We start from the raw sequence: 18,960 nt of genomic DNA, 5'->3' as shown, positions 1-18,960 counted from the left end.
CAAAACGGAGGTTTACAGAGATGTATGATGCGGGCGTTGGTAGTATGTCAGCCTTTGCCTCCCTCGTGACCACTGAAACATCCCCGTTTGTCCAAAAGATAAAGGAAACTTTGGGAACCACCCTCAGGGATGTAACGGCTAAGGGTTCTTTGGCCATCTGTTTCTATACATTGTCAAAATGTATGTTCCATTTAATTCCATCTTCCATGTATAATGAAACTATTTCTTAGTCTCATTGTTTCAGGTTTCTTCATTTAAATATCATTTATTGTTTTTTTTTCCTTTAAATTTCAAACAAAACATCATTGATTGTCAACACAAAATCTAGCTTAGCACCAGTACAATAAAACTGTACCTTCGCTTGTTAAAATACTGTCTGCAATGAGAGGGGAACAAAAACCAATCTCTGGGCAAAAGGATCATTTGTACATTTCAAATAAAGCACCAACCATACAAAGCCATTTTTCCATATATCATTTTTCAAATACACAAAAAGGTCAAATATATTAATGACTATTAAATTAAGCACAAATGACATATTAACAGTGTAAAGAACACAAAAAACATTACACACACACTCCATTTTTCTGGAGCCTGTTCGCCAACTGGGGAGGGGTGGGTTGGAAGGGGAGACCGGAGAGGGCTAGCTGTTGTTTTCCGACCCTCTTGATAGTGTTGCAGTGGAGCAAAGTGCAGGTTTCAGTGTTGACTGAATTTTTTGTTTTGTTTTATTTTTGACTGGAAGTGGGGAGGGGGGTCTGGGAGAATCAAACAAACTGAAAAATATCACCAACCACAACTCCATTTCATGAGGTCAATAACATCAAAATTAAAGGATGACAATCACCCCAGGTCCTGGAATCTAGTTATTCAAGCTCATAAACCTTCATATTTATTTGTTCCACCAGATTTTTGTAGGAGCCCAAAATACTGGCATAATGGCATGATTCAAAAATGATTCTCACGTAAATGCACGGCAAACAAAATGAGGAGAGAAGGAAATAAAAGACCATGCTCAGTGTCAACTAAAAATGAGTGTTGTATGACTCAGGCCATGACACAGGGAAGCGGAGACAGGAAGAAGAACATGAGTCTCATCTTAACTGTCCAATGCCCCACTTCATCTCCAGTAATAAAAAGAAAATGGCGTCCTGTCTTATTGTCATCGATTTCAAAATTACTGCATTAGTGAAAGCAGAAGAGCCAGCACTTCCTTTGTCATCTCTTAAATCAGCCCTCGTAGATGTTTAAGACACAAAGTGCTTATTGTGGGCATCAAGGTGAGGTCGAATAGCTCCATCATTCTCTCCTCAAATCAACACAAGCCTGCAGAATCGCTTTAAAAAAAAAAAAAAAACATGTTGTACAGGACCAAATTTAGAAGCACGGCAGTCAGGTACAAAGCGCCACAATACTTTTTCATTCCAGTCACCTCAGTAAGAGCTGAGGGTAGGGAGGGGTGGGGGGTGCTGGAGGAGGCCATTTTGATTTCAGATGAGGTGATGCGTGGCTGTCTTCTCTCTCCCAGGATCTTCCCGGCTGAACGCTGGGGTTCACACAGGTTTACCGTCAGCCATCTGGCTCAGTGGCCCTCTTGCCACAGTGAGCTGAAAGTAAGCTTCTTAGCTGCACACAAGAGTTCACCAATTAAAGAAGGGGGAAAAAATCACAACAAAAAAAAAGCCTTGGATTATCTCCCTGGAAGAAAGAAAAAACCCCACCGTCTGAAAATAAAAACAATCCCCCGCAAAACAAATATCAAGCATACATTACAACCATATGTTCACCCTGCTGGCAAGATATACATACAGTATATATTTACAAGTACACCTATGGATTATCATAAAACCGCGAGTTGGTGTTTCAATTGTCAGGGCATGAAAAATCACCCACAGGAGGTAACCTGAAAGTTGCTCCCCAACACTACCCATTCCTCCCCCATCATCAGTCCCTCAGTGGCATTACCGTAAGAAGTGACATCACTGGCCAGTGACCTCTGAGTTTTACAATACAGAGGTCAAAGGTCAACAGCGAGCCTGTGAAAAAACAAAACAAACCAAAAACAAACAAGGTCTCCTCTGGAGAAGCTGAAACGTAGAAAGTGCTGGTACTGGTTAACAGGAAACTGGTTGCCATAGTATAACCTACCCACCCCCTCCCTACACACACACACACACACACACACACACACACACACACACACACACACACACACCCTGACCCGACATGGGATAAACTCGTCTTTTCCCAAGGTCACAATAACGGACGGCACTTCTGTCACAGGTTCGTTTTGATCTAGTGCTCTCTGGAGAAGCCTGGGGAGTGAGGTCGAGCTCTGGCAGGGTTTGGGTTAAAGGTTTAGATTCTGTTCAGGTTTGGGTTCAGCTGGGGCAGGGGGGGGGGGAGGGGGGTGAGAGGTACAGCTACCGGCTACACAGTCTGTTGCCATCACTCCTCCTCTTCCTCCTATCACGCTCTTCCTCTGATCTCTCCCTCTCCTTTTTCTTCGTCTTCTTCTTCTTCTCCTCCTCCTCTTCCTCCTCTTCATCATCCTCGTCATCTGCTCGGAGGAGCTGGATGGAGGAGCCTAACAGTCCCTGTAGCTCAGGCACGCAGCGCACAAGATCCACCAGCACGCCTGTCTCATCTCCTTCCTCCTCTTCCTCCTCCTGCTCCTCCTCCTTCTCCTCGTCTTCCTCGTCCGCATGCAGCTCCGTGGGCGGTGAGTTGGTCTGGCTGATGGACACCTGCTTCTTCAGCTCCACCTTGGGGATGCTCGCCACCTCCAAGTGCGGATAGCGCGCCCGGAAGATCCGAGCCGACATCTTTAGCCGTTTCAGGACGTCAGACAACAGGAACCAGTTGCAGAACCTGCGTGGGTCAAAGTTCACATTCATTCATACTCAACATATTAGTATACTTTTGTGCAAGTATATCATGTTATTTTGGAGACTGCATATAAATTAGTAATTTTTACTATTGAAAACCTCGGAGAGGAAAAAAAAAGTGTGTTCATTGTTGTTGGAGGTAAGACATGTTACTCAAGACTTTTAGAGTGTATATTTATGTTTACCAGAGAAACTGATCCTAAAAGTCCATACAAACAGCTTAATTAACGATTAGCTGGGGGACTCACCCTTGTGTCAGTGCTACTTGAACGTGGTAACAGGGCAAGAGTGGCTCGGAGGAGAACTCAAACAGCAAGCAGTCGGCATCCGAATCCTTGTCTTGGCCGGACTCCGACCCACCGTCGTCCTCATCAGGCCCGGACAACAGGAAGTCCCAGCACGGGTCCTCGTCCGTTTCTGGCAAGGCAATATGAGAGGGAGACCACATCACCCAGTGGATTACGGAAAATCACACCTCAGGTTTTCAATGTGCATGACACTCCCCCTAGTGGATGGTTCACATTCAGTTCAATCAATTCACCGAAAAGGGTTCAGAGAAATTCAATCTGGACAGAAAGCATGTTCATTTGAAATATACCCTTCATGTGTGCATGAAGGTCCTATTTGAATAGGCTATTCCTTCCATGAGGAAACGTGGTCAATGCTACACAGTATTATATCAAATGACACATAATGAAAATGTCGGCGGTTTAATCTCGTGACAGCCTGTGCAGTGACAGGGATTAAGCGGATAGGTGTCATCCCCGAGGTGGAATGAAATAATAAGAGCAGTAGGACTCTCACCGAACACCGCGCTGCTGTAGAACTCCCACGGAAGGCTGGGGTCCTGGTCAGTGCGTCCCTCCAAGTCAGTGAAATACTCTGCAGAGAGAGAGCAAACTCAAGGTTAACGACCTCAAAGCAGCTACATAGCCCCATCTCAAAAACTCCACAAGGCAATTCCAGGAGAGCAAAAACTATTAACACATTGCTACAGTATTTACAGATATACCTTAATGAGGTACATGTCGTATGTTGATATTAAAAGGGTAATTGAACATTTTCAACACAATACATAACTTTCAACACAATACATAACACAATACTTGACTAGAATCTGGGCAATACTGCCTAGTGTAGATTAACCTAATCTAAAAAGCACTGCATAACACATATATAAAGTATTATGATGTTTCCCTGTTTTTAAATACAAAGAGAAGTGAAATAGCATATGTTAAATAGCACTTCCTGTATTTTGTATGGGTATCAAGTGAATTTAGTTTTTACTGTCAGTGTTCTATGAACAGAAGTGACAGACTTTCATAAGCCACAACATCAGAATCAAGCAACATGTTGAATCCTGGCACCTTTGAGAAAGCTCTTCATTGTTGGGCTCTGGGCCAGCTTGACCACAGTCTGTCCAGAGTAGGTGGCTAGAGTGGGGTCAGCCCCGTGGTGAAGCAGAATCCACGCAGCAGGGAGGTTATCGGCCGCCACCGCATCATGTATCGGCCTACAAAGAAACACACACGTAACGTATGTCCTTCAAGCTTGGGGTTTACTGACAGCAAATACACTTTCAACACACCCGAAATCCTCTGTTGTTTCTACTGCATACTTGGTTGAAATACATGAATTTCAACAACCTGCCACCACACGGCTATGCAGCAGAACCATAAGAAACTGGGTCATGATGACTACAGGAGGAAACAACAACACAAACCTGATTTCACACAGCTTCAACTGTATACAGAACTCATGTCAATCAAAAATGTGGAACGAACCCAGTTATGTTTTCACTATCCAACACAACATAGTCAGAGTCGCACGGACAGCTTTAGGATGACCACTGTCCTGTGTGAGGCTGTCCTGTGGCCCCTACGCCTCACCGTGTGCCGTCCTGTGCGCTGCAGTTGACGTCGGCCCCGTGCTCCAGGAGAAGCTGCACTATGTGTGTCCAGCCACGGGCGCACGCCTCATGGAGCGCTGTGTACCCGGCGTTGTCGCGGCGATTGACCTCTTGTGCGTCTTTCTCCAGGCAGTAAAGAACCACATCCTACAGTAAAAAGCAGAGAACAGGGTTCCTGAAAGTGCTGCACACGATGAAAAGTGACGACCATTTCACTATCTTAATCGAATGGTGGGGGAAGACTGCGGGTGTATGAAATATGCAAAGAGTGGCGGGGGGGCTGGCAGAGACTTACCTGGTACCCCAGGCGGGCAGCCCTTTGAAGCAAAGTCTCCCCAGCGTTTTTATTGACAATCAGCCGTCGGACCTCGGGGGGAACGGGGCGACCTGGGGGCGACTCAGGAGCCACTCCTCCCCTCCCCGAGGGGCCTTTCCTGACGGGCACCGGCGAGGGCAGCCCCTTGGGAGAGGCCAAAGTGCCCCCCGGCTTCTTAGCCACAGGGCTCTCCTCGTCCTTGCCCAAGCTTCCACGTTTGGTCTTCAGCTAAGAAAAGGGGAGAGAGAGGGCGGGGTTAGGGGGGGGGAAAAAGAACGAATAACAAAGAAATGTGCATGAGCATGAGCAGACCATGCGTCATCATAAAAGAGGGTTGGCACGCAAGCGGCCTGCCTCTTGTGGAAGAGGGCAAGAGGAATAAATCCACCATCATGCAGTGACTATTTACGCCACAGGGGGGAAGCACAGGACCAACTGTGTCAACCATCGGCTCACCCCACACACACACACACACACAGGATCGAGACGCTAACTGGCTGAAATTGGGGGGATGAACGATTAACTGCCTTCGCCAAGTTCTCACCTTCTTCTGGTCTTCGGAGTCCGTGATTAAATGCTTGCTCTTGAACTTCCTCTTCCCCGCCGGCTTATCCGTGGAGTCCGCGGGGCTTTGGCCGTCCTGGCGCCGGATGGAACCGGAGCGTGTGAACAAAGGTCTCCGGGGACTGAGGTCCGGGCTCGGCGATCGGCGGGTCAGCGTGGCGCTGAGGCGCGGGTACATGCCAGTCCTCGCATCTGTGACCGCACAGAACACCAGTCACCACAGGTAACAGAGCAACAAGGCCCAAAGGGCTCAGGAGTAATCAGGGATACAATGTTTCCCCTCAGGAAAAAAAATGAATGCCACAGTGAACGAGACAGAAAAACTCAAGACGCACACAAGACACTGCATCTGTAGGAGGTCACTATCTAACTAATGGATACTGACAAAATGATGGATATAAACATGTTTCCTTTCCATAGAAACATATTCTTCAGTGCTTTTATAGTCCATTTCCACAGCCCAATAGGCAACCTTTGATACACACGACATTTCATGCCGAGAGCACTTTCATTTATTTCCAGATGGATCCAACTCTTAAGTTTTTCAAATATGCCGTATAATTAATCCACAGTAATGCCTAATCACTGCCCCGAAATCCATTTCAAACTTCATTTAAATTATTGAGGCGACTGAGGAGAATGCGCCTACCTGTTCCCATTCGAGCGCTCTGCCTGGTTGAGGTGTACCGCTCTTCCCTCTCACCATCCACGGCCTTGTGCTTGTCCGTGATGTACTCCCCATTCTGGTACTTCCTATTCCTGCATCTCCGTCTTTTCTTCATGGCGGGTGTCTCTGCCTCGGCGGCCGGTGTCGGCCTGGCCTTCCCCAGCTCGGCGTCCTCCGGCAGGGGGTTGAGCCGCGGCCTGCCCCGGGGTCTGCGCACGGGGACCGCAGGAGTGCTAGCCGGGGGCGGAGGTGTGCCGCTGGGGGGTTCTGTGGGTGGTGGATGAGGAGGAGGAGGAGGGGGAGGAGACGTGGCGGCAAAGCCCCAGTCGCTTTGTAGCATCTCCTCCGAGCGGCGTCTGCCCCTCCTCGGCCTGGAGCTGGGGGTGTCGAGGGAGGCGGGCGTCTCCTTGCCCGGCCGGCTGGGGCTGTTGTGGGATGCCTGATTATCTGTGGGGCCCCTGGAACCGGTAGCAGGGGTGCTCTCAGCATCTGTAGGACAAAAACACCACAGGAGCTCTAACCAATGCCTCTCTGGTTATTCCTACAAACAGGCTTCACTACTATTGAATTTTTTATTTAATCCACACATCAAAGTAAAGTCAAGTCTCAACCCTGACACCTTTTTTTGGTTGTATGGTTGCGGAAAAGATTCCTCTGCTGAATCCTTTACAAGAAACATCTGAAAATCTCTCTTTTGTGCAACCGCCACTTCTGTATTAGCGTTAAGTACTTTGCAAATCACAAAGGCTGCATTTAATTGTCAGCTTTGCAACAATGTTTATTTGCGAGTATTTTGGGTTTACCAGGAGTGATAACAAGCAGACAAAGCAACTATGCAAGATCCTACAGTCAAGCAGTTGCTACCTCCTGAAGCAACACAACGAGCATGTAGCAACTTGACAAAGCACCACAGGCCCCACAGTATGTCAAATGTGCGGCAAAAAGAGGCTAGCAGAAGTAGTGAGTGGAAGAGGCAAAGGAGTCAAGGAATGTATTATATCGCAAATCAAATCACAATCACATTATCAGTCAGAAAAAAAATCACAATTAGATATTTTCCCTAAATCGTTACAACCCTAGTAGAGCTCAGAGGTGGGCACAAATACATCAAAAACTATTTTGTTACAAATTACAAATACTGGCTCATGAAATGTAACAAAATAAAATACAAAATACTGATGTGAAAATTTTATTTAATTAAAATACAAGTAATTAGTAATTTGGAAATACAAAAATACCCACAAAATAATCATGGTATACTAACAAGGCATATTATTAAAAATGTATCCCCAAGAGACAAGAAATACTATTTTTGATTGGCTGGCAGGGGGCTATTAATTTTGTACATTGGGGCACCTATGAAGTAGATCTGGTAAACGGACCAGTGAACGGACAAGCAGGCTTCGCAACAGTGGAATCAACTGTAACAAAGCAAACTACCCACCATCATTTTCCGTAACCAATGAAAGTAGTATAACAAATTGAACAGGTCGGCCTCTTTTTAAACTGAACTACATTTCCCTTGTTGTGCTATAAATGCATGCCTGCTGGCAACATGGGGGATAAACAGAATAACAACCTATAAGGTGTCCCAATATACGGAATTAATTAACTTGGGAGAGAATTCCACTCCGGGAGGTCTTTGTCTCCGTCTCCTCCATTATTTCTGCATTATCAGGACACTTCAGCGGATGTTACTCCTTACATAAATCCTCATGTCAAATCCCAGTTTTAATACTGTCCTGTAGTAAGAATGAACATCAGCTATTAGGTACTCAAGGTAATGGGGTCAAAGGCTGTGGTCTTAATATTCTCCCTCAGTATCTTATCTGTATCGTTTTCAAATTTTTAAATTTTAGTCTTGTAGCACTTAACACAGCTGACAATTCAAGCTCCTAGTTACTTTTTTAATTTCTTTCAACTTCCTGACATGTTCTAAAGGGTTCTAAGGGGCTTTAAGTTGTCTACAGGGTGACAAAAATGGACATAAACAAACAAATTGGGTTTACACCCCATGTTGTCGTTACAGAAGGGTGATAAAGTTGACTATTTTGGCTCCCACAATTGACTTTTCTTTTTTATTTTTTTCAACTTTACACATGTTCAGAGGGGATCGTAATAGAAGAAAGTTGGATCTAACACCTTTAAGTTGGTCACAATGTGGCATACCACAGCAAGGAAAATGGAAAATGGGTAAACATTTCATGCTTTTCTTCCAAAAAGGTAATGAAATGTTTAGGTCAACTTTACAGTTGAATATAGGGAATTGCCCATTTATAGCCTATTCTTAAAACCAGATTCACCAAGATTCTGGCCTTTGGCTTTATGATAAGCATTGCCTATTGCCATGGTTATAGCGGGTAGTATATTTAATTGAGTGATGACATTTTGGCTTATTTGAGAAGTATTTAAGTAGTTGAAATACTCAAATACAATCCCTCAAAGTATTTTGTTACAAACTACATTTGAGTTTTTCCAATCCTGCAAAATACAAATGACAAAATACGCTAAAGTAATTAAATACGTATTTTAAATACATATAATTGAAAAACTGCCCATGTCTGGTAGAGCTTCAGTAGCTAAATCATCTGCACAGCATTTTGGACGAAACAAAATAATAATAATAAAAATAATAATTCAATGTAAAAAAATTTAGAATGTGTGATTGTGGATATTCATTTTGTGAAATCCCAGCTCTTCTAGATTTCCACATTTCTGGACTCTGTATTTCTGGGCCATGTTTATTTAGACATGATGAGTAAGCCATGACTGAGCGAGTCTCGGAGTGACTAACTGAGTTACCTGCTTTGCTGGAAGCTGGTCCAGGGGTCTCTGGTGCCAAGGTAGGGTCAGCAGTCTTCCCCTTACGCCGCTTCGTCCCCTCCTCCGGCTGTGGGGCGGACGCCTCCTTCTCAAGGCCCTGGTCTGGTGCTGCGGGCGACACCTTCCTCTGTGGCCGCAACACAAGCACGCAAAGACAGGCTACAGCAGGTGGATGCACTCATATGCCTATACTTTTAATGTGGAGATCTATACAAGCACTTAATCCACTCAACCAACAATCCACTACTTTCTTTTCTCATGTGTAAACCACAGAAAATGTTTCAAAAGAAAGCAAAGATTTGCTGCAGAGTTATATATATTATTTTTTTTAAGGTTAACTTGTTGGCATGGTTAAGGGTAAGTGTATAAATAAGCACTGGCAATCACAATGCTGCCTAAATGACAAATTCAAAAACATTTCAATATCCTGCAGAATTTCACAAGGATCAATATTTTATCTTTCCCTTAGTAAACTCACTGGGTATTATAATTATCAAAATATACTCTTATACAAAACTATTATGCCTGTAATCAACTAAACCGAACTGCCTTGCAATGATAATAAAACAATTTAAACATAGCCATAAATGCCCCTGTTATGTACATTTATTAATCATCTTATATGTTGCTTTACCCAATGTACACATGATTAAATAACAATTAAAATAAACAATATTGAAATATTTCCGATGGTCAAAAGAAGTTGAAGATTTTTTCCCTAGAGCAGATAAACTTCTTTCAATAATTGAAAATATTTTGACTTCAATTTACTATTGTGAAAACACTCACAATGAACAATTTTGTCATTGCAATCCAATTTATCGTTCAAAGAAAACACCAAAATGACATCCATTTGTTCTTTTGAAAAGGCATGCAAAAACTCATCCAGGTTTACAAAGCTTGCAGAAACATTTAACAAGCAGAACTCACCTTCTTGAGGAGACTCCCTTGCTTCGCATTAGGGCTGTCCTTGTCCAGTGGTCTCTTAGGAGGGGTTTTCTTCGGCCTCTCTAGTGTTGCTTTCTCCTTCCCTGCCTTTTTCGGACTGGCCTTCTTTTGTTTGTCCGCGGTGCCTCGGTCACTGAAAGCAGAGGCTTCTTTGGTGCCGTTAGTTCTCCTCTCCACCTTTGTCTCCACGGCAGTTTGACCCTGGAGCATGGACAGTGCGATGCCCTCGACCTTTATTTGTGATGAGGGCTCCTTCTGGGCTGCTGACTTCTCCTCTTTCTCAATCTCCGCTGCTCTTTTCTCAGCTACATCTTTCTCCGTCTCCTCCCTGCTGCTCTGACTGTCACCACTGGACAATTGGTTCGACCAGGAATTTTTGCTGGGTGCTTCGCTTTCCTTGCTCGCCTTGCTCTCCTCCGACTTCCCACGCTTGTCCATACTATTCTCTCTCTGTCCTGCAGCGAGCAGTTTCTCTGGGCGTTTGCTGGTTTGCATGGGCTCCCCTGTAAAGGAGGTTCTCTCCGGCTTTGAGTCCCTCCTCTCCACTGATCGGAAAGGTGGGATTCCAACAGGGGCTGGCGGCTGCAGCGGAGAGTTCTGGCACCCCGTGAGAGGGCTTGTTATCTCTGGTCTCCGGGACCCAACAGAGGACAGTCCACAGTACGTCTCACCAGTGAGAGCTGTGGTCTCCAGGGCCTTTTGCTTGACTATGGACTCCAAGTTCGACAGAGGAGACTTGTTATTTTTCCCCCACTTCTCATCTTCCAGCTTGGGAGGAGGGTGGAACACTGTTCCCTCGCAGCTAGCTGCCGCCTTGGTTTTGGGACTTCCCTGGACGGCCTTTCGCTGGACCGATGTCCCCTGAGGGAGCACAGCAGGTTTTTCCCACAGCGGCTTGATGCCAGCGGGAGGGTACGAGATTGGGGCCTTGCCGCTGGCACCCTTCCGATGGAGGTGCGAGTTGGCCGGAGGTGGCAGGCCCGAGGGGAGAGTGTCCTTGGAGGGATACGCCTGTGCGCCGACGGAGCTAGTGCTGTTTGGGAGTTTGACGCTTTTGCTGTGCTGGGAGCTTTTCGCCGCAAATGGCGGCTCCTTACCAAGAGAGGAAAGCTGCTCCCCTTGGTCCACAATGGAGATGGTCTCCTGCTTAGCGAAACTTTGGAGGTCTTCCACAAAAGCTGCCCCTTTACCGTCTTTGCTGCGTAGAGTTGAAGCTAGAATTGGACTAGCAACACCAACATAGGTCCCGGGGATGGTGTTGATGGTTGAATGTTTGGACCAGGACGTTGCTGGCTCAAGTGATTGATGGTTGAACAGCTTGGATGAAGGGGGCTTTGGATTAGAGCCATTTCTCTGGGTGTCCGGCAAAATGGAATATGGAGCTGAAGCAAAACCAGTGGCCTGGGTCCTTTTCAGAGTATTTGGGACATTCTTTTGATGACCCTCAGTTGGGCGATGCTCGGGGGCAGGCGCAGGGTTGCTCTGGAGTTCACTGGTGTTGCTCTTCTGTCGTTTGGACTTGGAGGACAGATCCAGAGGTACATCCCTCTCCTCGATAGAGCATCCAACAGTGTGCTCCTCTGTAGCGGATGGAGACTTCAGTTTCAAATACGCTAATGGTGTCTTATCAGCACTGCGGTAAGCTGGACCTTTGTCCATGAGGTTCAGTAACTTAGGAGTGGTAACATTGGCCAGTGCAGGGCTGCAACAGATGGCAGCCGAGGGGGAGATAGTGAAGCGCGTTGGGGGTGCGGGAGAGGGCGGTTGGGGCTGAATTGGGACGGTGATGCTGGGGGACACTGCAGAAGCAGCGGGAGTCTTTTGCTCTATCCCCAGCTTAGAGTTTTTGCTGCTGGACGCGTCGCATCGGAGCTTTGTCGAGGGGGGTCTCTTTTCGGAAGCGGGGCCTCGCCCTGCTTGGAAGTGGTATGGGTACGTGTGCAGCAGAGGGGCCACGCCCGGGCTCTGGGCGTTCGGTGGGGTTTGCTGGGCACCCTCGGGTACCTTCTGGAACTGGCTGGCCGTGGCTTTTCTCAGTGCAGCGATCTGCCCGGTGCCCGGAGGCAGGGTGATCTTACAGAGTGGAGAGGGGAAGTTGGTGGAGGAGAGGAACAGCGTGGAACACTGGAAGCCAGGGGGGAGGCTAATGACCGAGGGGGCTGGAGCACAGTTCTTCTTATTCATGCCCATTGCCCCATGACTTGCATTCACAGGGCCCTCCACGCCAGCCTTTTTCCCGCCAGTCCACGGGTGAGCAGGGTAGACCCCGGCGCTGCCGTCGGCCTTGGCCTTGTGGCACTCCGCTCTCTCGTGTAAAGTGGAATTCATGGCCGGGGGGCCCGGAACCGGAGTATGATGACCCTTCTGGGACGGGGGAAGGGTGTCAGAGCAGTAGTTGGAGTGAGTGGCCTCCGAACACGCGTCCGGTGTCTTGCAGTCGGGGGCGGTCCTCAGCTTTCCCTGCTGGCTGTGCGGTACGTCTCCTCGGAGCTCGGGGGGAAGTGTCTGCGGGGGGTTGCCCACCATGGTCCCGGATGCCCTGGCTGGAGCTCCGCTCTCTCGGCTCACTGTACCTCCATCCCCTATATTCATTGGAGAGGAATCCACCTGTAGACATAAACAGAGCTGTCGGATGAACTGCTGTTTTTCCCCCCATGGATAATATGTTAGTTAGTGTTATTTTTACAAGTGCCCCAAGCATGATAGAACAATAATTTTTCCCATTACACAGCACAGTGATGCAGTGATAATTTAAAACTAATTTAATACAAATTATATATTTAGGAAATTCTGTTTATATTTCAATGGAGTTGATCATGTGGTCTCGTAATAGAAGATAAAAACAACCCATTAATTGAGCAAATGAATAAATGTACCTGCATATGCGTTCTTTTAACACTGCATTACTCAAGGGTGGTGAGACTTCAAGTGCAAACTGAAGTGAAAGGTCCTCTGCATATAGAGCCAGGCACTGAAAATAAATGAATAATCCTGAAAAATACATTAATAATCCTGAAAAATCATAAGACTACAGCCTAAAATGATGAAATCTTACTCTATCAAATCTGAGATCATTGTCATATTGAAAGTAGTAGAGACAACAAGCCTGGACAGTACATAAAAGCAGGAAGATGTTTATAATTGGATTCTTCTTGCTTTATTGGGATGGCAAACATCCACAGTGCACTGTGTTGTATTGTCAACACAATTAGATCATATACATAAACATGTACAAAGATTAATTAACTCAGAGAATGGATTTACAGCCCTACAACTAATTCTGTAATCGTGATGTCATGAGGTATGGACAAACACAAAACAAAATAATGTTTCTAGCCAAAGGACCTATTTCTTTTGACATTCTTTAGTTCCTTCATTCACTAAATTGCATATTTTCTTCAAGGGTATGACTAGCGGTAGCTGACCGTATGCCCAAGGTGGAAGAGTACTACCCAGTGAAGAAAGTAGGCCTACATAAGTCAGAGAAGCCTTAAGTTCTAAAAGAAAGAGAGGAATAACCCTAGAGCTTCAGATAGGTTGTGTATGTTTTGATAGCACACTGTTATGGCTGTCACATAGCTGAAACACAATTTTTCCACAATTTTCACTTCCATTTTTGGACTTAGATTTTTACACAGAATGTTTGTTAAAATACTGACAAAAAAAATATTAAGGGGTATTACTGAATTGCAGAAGCATTGTGGGATTTCATTTCTACCATGTGTAACAAGCAATACTTCACAGCAAGTGATGACTACCAAACTTCCTCTGAGTGAGAAATGGTTCCTTACAATAAATGTCACAATTTCCTAAATGTTGCACTTCAGTACAGAAATGGACGGACTGCGAGCAACATATGTCTTAGAGAGAAGCAGAACCAAGGTTAAGACAGCATCTTCCTACAATACATTTTAGTATCCCTCACACATAGCCTACTGTAGACTATACATAACATACTTGAAACACCACCAAGAGGGATTTTCAGAAATCAGCAGGAAAGATTAGGCGACCACAACCAAACAGAAAGTCATATGTGACAGTTCTCTAACCAGAGATTTTGTCACTGCCTTGTTTCAGCGTAAGATGTGCCACATAAAAAAAAAAAACAATCTGTTAATCTTAACCCTTGTAACGCATTGGGGGACTGTGGGACAAATTATGCTATTTATTATTTCTTCAAACTCAGACTCATTGGTCTTGTATCATTTTCTGTGAACATACAAAATAACTGTTTTCAATGACTGCACACCGTACCCCCCACCCCCCACACACACACACACATAACTATTACATATGTGGTGTTTGGGTCTACTGGACCCGAGTGCAATAATTGTAGGTGCTATGTACCTCAACTATGTCCACCTCCTAACTGGGCCTGCTGTGTTTGTTTGTGTGTGTGTGTGTGTGTGTGTGTGTGTGCATGTCTGAGTGTAGGTCTCTGTGTGCAGAAATTTTGTCTTTCTGCACCTGCTATTCCCACTCAAAGTTACAAAATCATTACATTTAAAGCACTTGCACCTGTTCTGATTAAATTCTAAGGAATTTTTACCTTGTTTATAATTGAATTTCCTAATTTTCTCACCAAAAAAACTAAACAAATATCATTCATATGATAAAAAATGTGAGCTCACAGGGGTAAATGGCAAATATGAACCATAAATGATGTCTATATCATTGGTAATGGAACTAAAATAAACATCTGATAAGTATTTTTACATAAATGATTATGGCTGTATTGCTAAGCCTAATAATGTAGTGGGTCCACCAGACCTGGGAACATGGCTGAGTAACAAAAATATGAACACCTTACAAGGATTAAACAAAACTAATTTAACAAGCCTGTGAAGTCCTCTGCAACCCAAACCAGTGCCAAGGCAGAAACCTTGTCCCAGTACATAATTTCAAGCTTGACTCCAGACAAGAATCTGTTCCTCCTCTGCGTGTGTGCTCTCCCTTCGCCTCTTTCGTCTGACCCTGACCATGCCTCTGACAGCCCAACGCTGGAGGAAGGTGGGTGGAGGTGGGTTTACATCTGTGATCAGTCAGTGACCTTGCTCATCCTACACATGTAGAGGGAAAGAGTGGCCACAGCCACATTCACAGAACTACCGAAGGAGGGCCAAACAGGGCGATACAGAAGATTACTTGAGAAGAGCGGAGAAGCTTTTTGGGAAGGGATACAGGAACAGCACTTTGCTAGTTGCTTCGATACCACTACAGACAACAACATTCTTGACAAAGCACCAACAGCAAAACCCATCTTTATTGTGGCGATCAGAGAGCGAGCGCGAGAGAGAGAGCGCAGGAGAAAGCCACCGCTACAGCCCGCTCAAATCATCCTTGGAAGACCCCGCCTTTTGGGGGGTTAATTGCAGGGCCAATTAGGCACGTTTGTTTATAAAGGTGGACTAAAATACGATATAGTTCACACTGCTGTGGTCTTCTACGTCCATATAGCATAACTGTAAGTAATAACTGGAACATGGGAATCTGCAGAATGGCATAGAAAAAGATACCTCAATATTGACCACTAATCACTAAGATCGTTGAACAACACACCAGACAAAATGAAAACATTCACTAAACAAGAGAGAGAGCGTGATCTGTGCATCTGACGATGACCAGCCCTAGCAATTAGTTCGCGAGAGCCCGTGCGTCCCCTCTTGATATGGAAACACTACATAGTTGGCAATTTTGGCAACGTTTTCCCAGAGCCCAAAAAATGTACATTCTCTGGCAGTGTGGTGTGTGCGTGTGTGAGGGAGAGAGAGAATGTTTCCCCTCTGGATAATTATGTCTTCCCGTGATGGACTATGCCGGGGGAAGAGCCACTACTCATCAAACTGACCCGTTGGATAACTAGGCAGAATATCATTAGACTTATAGGTTACCTAATGCATAATAGTCCATAGAATGCAACTCTAATAATACCGTACAGCAGATTCAGCTACTTCGGGTACGTAAGTTGATCCACTGGAGAAATGCATCATTTATTTTTTTCGGGTAATCAAATGGATTATCCTATAATCATATGGTGTTCAATACATTCCTAGCCTATATGTATCAGAGTCCTCGTTTGTCTATACGAAAGTATAGGCTAGAGGTTAACGCTACCGAAGTAAGACCTATCCATGTCCAGAGTATCCAGAAAACCCAAGTGCTTTCCAGACGGGAGCTGCTCGATCCCTCCCGGTCAGTCAGCAGCGCAGCCTGAAGCCCATATGCACAAAGGAGACGCATCCGAGTGACAAGTCTGCGATAGATGATGCAGAAAACATAGTCACGGTCGACGACAGACGAGTGGTCTATATTAGGAAGAATTATTCCGACGTGAGGGTAGGCCAATAGGGTGATTATAAATGGTCTTTTTCGTGACCATGTTTTTGCTCAAACTCCGACCAGCCCACTCGCTCGTTCGGGCTGGCGAACAATCGTATCACACAATACGAGGGCACGCCAGTTCTCAGGTGAAACGAAATGTTCAGTCAGTCAAACGTGGTGTAAATAATCACTGTTTCGGCAGTGATCACATCTACTGGAAAGGTGTGATGCATAGGTTCTTCTGCGTTTCAGTGGAGATATCTCAACTAGACGACTGCCAAACAGCATTTCCTTTGCCAAATCGAACACATCGTAGATGCACACTCGCAAGACCACAATGAGCCAAACTACACGACACGTTCCCCCCAAAACGTCGGCCAACATCAACGCAGCGCTAAATAGCCCTGAGCAAACATTCCAAACTCCAATAACCATCCTTTCAATCCGTCAATAACACCACGAGGCCGGTCAGTTTTTATGACGTCTTTTGCTGATAATAAGCTCGTAGGGAAAAGACGAGTGAATGTCAGACAATATCAAGAGGTTGACATCGCCCGCACGAGGAAACATCGCACTTTGCCTGTCTCTCGTGCTCATTCCCTCATGAAGTGTTAGAAAACTAACAGAATGTTTAACAACAATGCAGCACTCAACTTATTATTAACTAGCAACTGTAACGCGTGCGACACAGAGAGAACAACATGCGATCTTACTTAGCATAGATGTTTGAAATAACACGAACAAATTTCAGATCCCTGCGCAGCGAAGTCTCCCCGAAGCGACTATCGGTCTGCATTACACATTGCTGGGCAATGTGAAGACAAGCCGTCTCCGACTGTGTGACACGAAAAATGTGTAAGACAGTCTCTAAACGGCCCACATCATGGTGCCTCTGCATTGATAAATAATAAAACCCAGACGACAGAGACCAGAAGCTATTTCTTTCGTCTACAACACTGAATAATTCCAAAAGGTAATTAGCGAGCCTGATAACGATGTCAAATTGCAGAAACAACCACCAACCCACTCGTCCTGCGTACAGATGATAAGCATATATCAGGAGATGTGAGAATTTCGCGTTTCTGGATCTCAGCCGTTGCAGTCCACTAATCTCGTCGGTTTTCGGTTCTGAAAGTCCAGGGGGGTTTCGTCAAGACAGTCCGTACCGTATCTGTCTCTGGTCTGGTGGGAGAGAGGGGCAGATGGAGGATTTTCAAAATGGGATTTGTAGTATACTACCACACACGCCCTAGCTCTGGCAACCATAAGAAGGGAGGAGTAGGGACTGCAGGGACCAGCATGCAATGCTACAGTCCAGCCGCTCAAGGGGAAAGGGGATCGCAACGGTGCGCTAAACTGAGAAAGCTTAGCTAAGTAGCAAAGTGAAAATACACATAGTATTTGATAGACCATCCCATTTTAACGAATTGCCTTGTGAGTTTAAGAAATACAGACAGCAGAGTACCTTATCCAAACTCTTCTATTTTACGGATAGGCGAGGCGCAACGTATGGTGAACCTCTCCACGGGGTCAAACTGAAACACACACACACACACACACACACACACACATTAAAAGAGTTTAGGGAGGTAGAGGTGGTGTGTCCAAACACTGCAACGTAATTAACCACATGCGGAGGCGAGGAAGGGGTGAGTGTAAAGATAATATCCCTACAGCAATAACCCTGGTGTTCTTTTCACTGGCATCATCAACTGACTACATGTTGCTTTCCCTTTGGGGTTTAGTGATGCCTTTATTGTTGTTGTATTGTGACTTATAACGTGACCTCATTCAAAAGCATGGACCTATGACCCAAGAGTAGACGAGAAGTTTAAATAGGCCTAACCATTCCTCGCAGCCGCCTGTTAAATTTCAGCAATTCATTAAGCCATGGCAACCCCCACTGCAAATTCTCAAACGAATGTCTTAGCGGGAATTATGATTGTTTGAAGAACACTCAAATGAATAATCCACGGTCTCATTGGCCACACGTGTAAGCAGTAAACTCCTCTTATGGTGACTCTGGATATTTGCGCATGTCAAAGTGATTTGATATGTAGCCTATAATGTAGAGTTGTTGAACATACCATACCTTTATATCTCCAGACAAACCACAGCATTTAAGCTTCTAGGGCCAAACGCTGGTTAAGGGTCATGCGCATTCATATCATAACGTATATCAGCAGCATATCGTTAGCAGCCCTATCTGCATAGTTCGTTTTTCAGAGTTGTTTTTTTCAGTGGCATCTTTTTTTATTTGACACTGCCAGTGCTACAAACAGTGAAGCAGTCCATTCATTTCAACTTCATATGTGTAACATCACTGTTACATTGATATTGTAGATATTTTTTAAATCATTTTATGAGCATTTAAACATAATCATAATATTAATTTATCTACTTTGTACCCAAGGACAGGATTTCAGGACCATTATTGTGCCCAGGAATGCAAGGATCAAGCACACTGGTTCATAATAACAGTGTCAAACAGTGTCATTTTAAGAATTATTATGAACAATACCTA

The 18,960-nt window shown here is 45.1% G+C and overlaps 1 protein-coding gene across 2 annotated transcripts in view; it reads right to left on the bottom strand.

The window, feature by feature from the left end:
• Positions 1 to 202: 202 nt before the first annotated feature.
• The window catches only part of bcorl1 (BCL6 corepressor-like 1), a 28,521-nt gene continuing 9,763 nt past the window's right edge, over positions 203 to 18,960 (bottom strand). The window contains exons 1-12 of one of the 2 annotated variants that reach the window (XM_076292222.1): positions 17,477 to 17,931; positions 12,992 to 13,086; positions 10,098 to 12,722; positions 9,147 to 9,294; positions 6,327 to 6,833; positions 5,658 to 5,869; positions 5,093 to 5,341; positions 4,778 to 4,944; positions 4,256 to 4,401; positions 3,693 to 3,770; positions 3,137 to 3,305; positions 203 to 2,871 (exon numbers count right to left, since the gene is read on the bottom strand). In XM_076292222.1, coding sequence (XP_076148337.1) covers positions 2,424 to 2,871; positions 3,137 to 3,305; positions 3,693 to 3,770; positions 4,256 to 4,401; positions 4,778 to 4,944; positions 5,093 to 5,341; positions 5,658 to 5,869; positions 6,327 to 6,833; positions 9,147 to 9,294; positions 10,098 to 12,722; positions 12,992 to 12,997 — 4,755 coding nt within the window. In that variant the 5' untranslated portion in view covers positions 12,998 to 13,086; positions 17,477 to 17,931 and the 3' untranslated portion in view covers positions 203 to 2,423. Of the gene's footprint in view, positions 2,872 to 3,136; positions 3,306 to 3,692; positions 3,771 to 4,255; positions 4,402 to 4,777; positions 4,945 to 5,092; positions 5,342 to 5,657; positions 5,870 to 6,326; positions 6,834 to 9,146; positions 9,295 to 10,097; positions 12,723 to 12,991; positions 13,087 to 17,476; positions 17,932 to 18,960 lie in introns of those variants that run through there. The other variant, XM_076292221.1, reaches the window with a different exon arrangement.

Source organism: Alosa pseudoharengus, unplaced genomic scaffold (genome assembly GCF_046254945.1).
Source record: "Alosa pseudoharengus isolate Yale_2024_CS ecotype anadromous, Long Island Sound unplaced genomic scaffold, YU_APseudo_1.1 YU_APseudo_1.1_scf_19, whole genome shotgun sequence".
NCBI lineage: Eukaryota > Metazoa > Chordata > Actinopteri > Clupeiformes > Clupeidae > Alosa > Alosa pseudoharengus.
This window is presented reverse-complemented; position numbering and strand designations above follow the sequence as displayed.